This window comes from Atta colombica, unplaced genomic scaffold (assembly GCF_001594045.1).
Source record: "Atta colombica isolate Treedump-2 unplaced genomic scaffold, Acol1.0 scaffold126, whole genome shotgun sequence".
In the NCBI taxonomy this organism is placed as follows: Eukaryota; Metazoa; Arthropoda; class Insecta; order Hymenoptera; family Formicidae; genus Atta; species Atta colombica.
Window position 1 is genome coordinate 2,617,099 of NW_017259213.1, and position 3,616 is coordinate 2,620,714.

At 37.3% G+C, this 3,616-nt stretch overlaps 1 protein-coding gene across 1 annotated transcript in view; it reads left to right on the forward strand.

The window, feature by feature from the left end:
• Positions 1-2,626, forward strand: part of LOC108695100 (neurogenic protein big brain) — a 20,578-nt gene extending 17,952 nt beyond the window's left edge. Inside the window, exons 3-4 of the mRNA XM_018204858.1 lie at positions 147-354; positions 1,417-2,626. Of these exons, the coding sequence (XP_018060347.1) occupies positions 147-354; positions 1,417-2,562 (1,354 nt within the window). The 3' untranslated portion in view covers positions 2,563-2,626. The remainder of the gene's footprint in view (positions 1-146; positions 355-1,416) is intronic.
• The last annotated feature ends 990 nt before the right edge of the window (positions 2,627-3,616 follow it).

A 3,616-nucleotide genomic window follows, 5' to 3' on the forward strand; every position in this document is an offset into this window, starting at 1 on the left:
ATAATCGTAATCAGTTTTATATTCAAATAAGATACAATATTACTTAAGTTTCATTAATAGATGAGTCAGTTATTGACAAATAACTCTTAAATAATTTCTACATATATAAGCAATATTTATTATATTTATCTCTTTTTTGATTTCAGAGTAACTACACCTTCGAGCACGCAGACTCTGACATCCCCTGGTCGATTAGGAGGCCCAGTTGAGAGGCTTCTAATCGAGATAGCACTATCAGTATTTATTGTGCTAGCGCATTTCACTGTAGACTCACCTAGATCATTGCCACCTATGATTTCTTCGAAAGCTTCCGCAGTTTTAGCTGCAGCCTATACAGCAGCTACGCTCGTTTTTGTGAGTTTATGTTTTATAATCATTTAATTATATAGTTTTAATAAAAAGAACGATTTTGGACAAATAATGGATGCAATAATTTTTCCATCAAATCGATAATTAATTATTACTTTTAGAGATTGTCTAAAGTAATGATTATTGTCATTACAGATAATCACATGTGTTGTTTCGGTTGCTCTAATTATTTACATATCTTCTTTAAATTTACTTATAATAACATTATTAAAGTGTGGTAATTAAAAGTCTCTCGTTGTTAATGATGCAAAATACAATTTAATCTTTTATATTATATTTTATATTCTTATATTTAATATTTAATATAAGATTTTCACAAAATTATTATTAACGAAATAATTCTTTGTTTGTAATAATTTTTACAAGTTATTATTCTTGTATTAAATAATCCATCTTGTAAGGAAAAGATATTTTCTTTTCTACTAGCGTACGCGTAATTATAATGAAAGAACAGCATTCTCTGCTTTCTTCTTCCGCTATGCATGTCGTTTCTTGCAACCACTCTCTGTCCAAAAGCGTCTGTCGGGTTCTTTCCAATCCGGCCGACGTCCGCATCTTTAAAGAGCACCTGCCGTTGCACGGGGGAGAAGGGTGGGCTCGTGGAGAACGGAGAACAGAGAGGTGAAAGAAAGAACTTGATCCTGGACCCACCTGCTCCGGAACGAGTGTACAATGCACCCCAAAACGAAAAATGTCGAAACCAACGTTCCACACGTGTTGAATGTTGATCCCCTTGCAAAATCGAACAAGTACATTGCTTTCAATGCGAAATTCCTAAGTATCTTTGCATGTTTTTTTGTTCGATTGTCACGTCTAGTATTACGGAAAAAAAACAAATGGAACATATCATATATAATATATGTGAAATAAAATTTTACAATTTGTTAGAGATATTTAAATATAAATTATATGTAATTTTATAATTCTCCAAAATTTTTAACAAAAATATATTTAAGTATTTAAACATTTAACAAAAAGAAGAATTATTCTTAAAAACTCACTGTTGCGATTATATACAATTGCTAATCCTTTTTTTTTAATTTTCAGAGTCCTTTCTTGAATCCAGCCCGCGCGTTGGGTCCGGCGTTCGTGATGAATCGCTGGGACAATCACTGGGTGTATTGGGTTGGCCCGCTGTCGGGAGGTGCTATAGCAGCTCTGCTGCACGAATACGTCCTGAGTTCCAGGAAGACAAAGGATTCGCGCGATTTAGATGACGGCGACAATTCGTCCATGAGATCCGACGAAGACACATACGATGATCTGGACAAACCGAACGGGCCCAAGTTCCCCAGCGCGTACGCGACTTATCGTCCAGTCGCCGGCGCATCCTCGTCGATCTACAGTGCACCGCCATCCGCGTTGGAGCGTGTCGAATCGATTTACGGTGGTACCAAGTCGCTCTACTGCAAATCACCGCCGTTGACACGCGCCAATCTGAACCGTTCGCAAAGCGTTTACGCGAAATCGACGTCGGGACCGCGGGATGGTTTGATGATCCCGAAACCGGGCCCACTGGTGCCAGCGCAGAGTCTGTATCCAATCAGATTAGGTCAGAATGGCAATCGTGAGACCCAGTCCGGACAGCCACTCGGCGGTCCACCAAGCCAATCGGCACAGAATCACAATAGCACCAATCAGAACATGCAGAATCAACTGCAACAATGTACGCAGAGCATCTACGGTATCCGCGGGATCTCCACGGGTCTCAGCACTCGGGAGAACGGTATTTACGGAGTTTCTACTGGATCCACCATCTACGGTCGTGCACCCGCACCACCGCCTAGCAGCCAAAATTCGCAGCAATCCGGGCAGAGTGGCCAGTCCTCGATACAAAATCATCCGCCACCGCAGCCTCCATCGCAACAGCAGCAACAACAGCAACAACAGCAGCAGCAGCAGCAGCAGCAGCAACTTCAAAACGGACCATTATCGAGCAATTCGGATAATGGGGCCCCCAGGCGGCCTGAGAGCATGTACGGCCATGTGTCGAGACGCAGTGATGATTCCGCGTATGGTAGTTACCAGAGTTCCACGCGAGGAAATTACAGCAAGGTACCTGGACCTCCAGGCCTACCCAACGGACCTCCACAATACCGCGATCAGGGAAGATCGAGTACAGCCGGGCCTCTTCAGCAAAGTCAAAGCGTGCAGAGTAACTTCCAAAGAAACTCACCGAACCCTCAATATTAATTAACTATGGACCGAACAGATTATCATGGTTCATGCGATCAGCAAATCATTTTACCTTTGTACATTGGCGACATACTTTTTAATGAATGTTTTAGGAAATCTTGTGTAAGAATTTCCTTTCCTTTAAATATGATTGAACATTGACTTAGAATAAAGTTCGTCTTACTTCTAAGATACTTTCCATCAGCAATGGCAAGTTCTATGAAATTCAACTTTGTATTTAAGGATTTTGCTTTGTTCGGTGAAATGTGGAAATAATGATTGGACCAATACTATTATTATTAGTTGTATTAATAAATCTTGGAATTTGTAAATATGTCACAGTAACGTATATACTGTGTGTGCTTCCGCACGATATGTTGAAAGGAAAAGAGTCATATGATTTGATCGAGGAACTTTCTTATGTTTTATAATTAATGTCAGATTAAGTATGTGATATAACGAAAGTAAACAAAACTTGGAAAAAACGAAATTAAGAAATACACAGAAAATATATAAAAGTATTGTTCTCAATAATTTTAACAATTCAAGAATTTTTATGTTACATAAAAAATGAATTGACCTCTTCGAGACTCGAACATATATTGCGTTTGTAAATATTTTAATTTAATTTATTTATATAAGAATATTAACTCTGTTGTTTCAACTGATATTATTATCAAATCCTTGCAGAGAAACGAGGAAATTCTCGATTAAACTTGAAAACTTTACTCGTAGAATTGTTATAAATCTTTTCACGGCGGAATTAAATGTATAAAATTAAAAAGCATAACTTTATCGCGTAAATTAATATATTTGTACAAATTACTATAGTGGCACTTTATAATGAACGCATAATGTATGATAGCCACTATAGTGATTCCATAACGAAAGAATTAAATCGCACATAAAATATATTCTGACAATTTTAGAAATAACCTAATTAAAAAAATTTGTAAATAGTTCCTAATTAAAAAATGTAAATCTATCATTTTCTTTTTTATTTTTTTATTATTTTTTTTGTGTCGGCGATGTCATGATTTTTCATCTCTCCATTATCTTACTGATAATATTT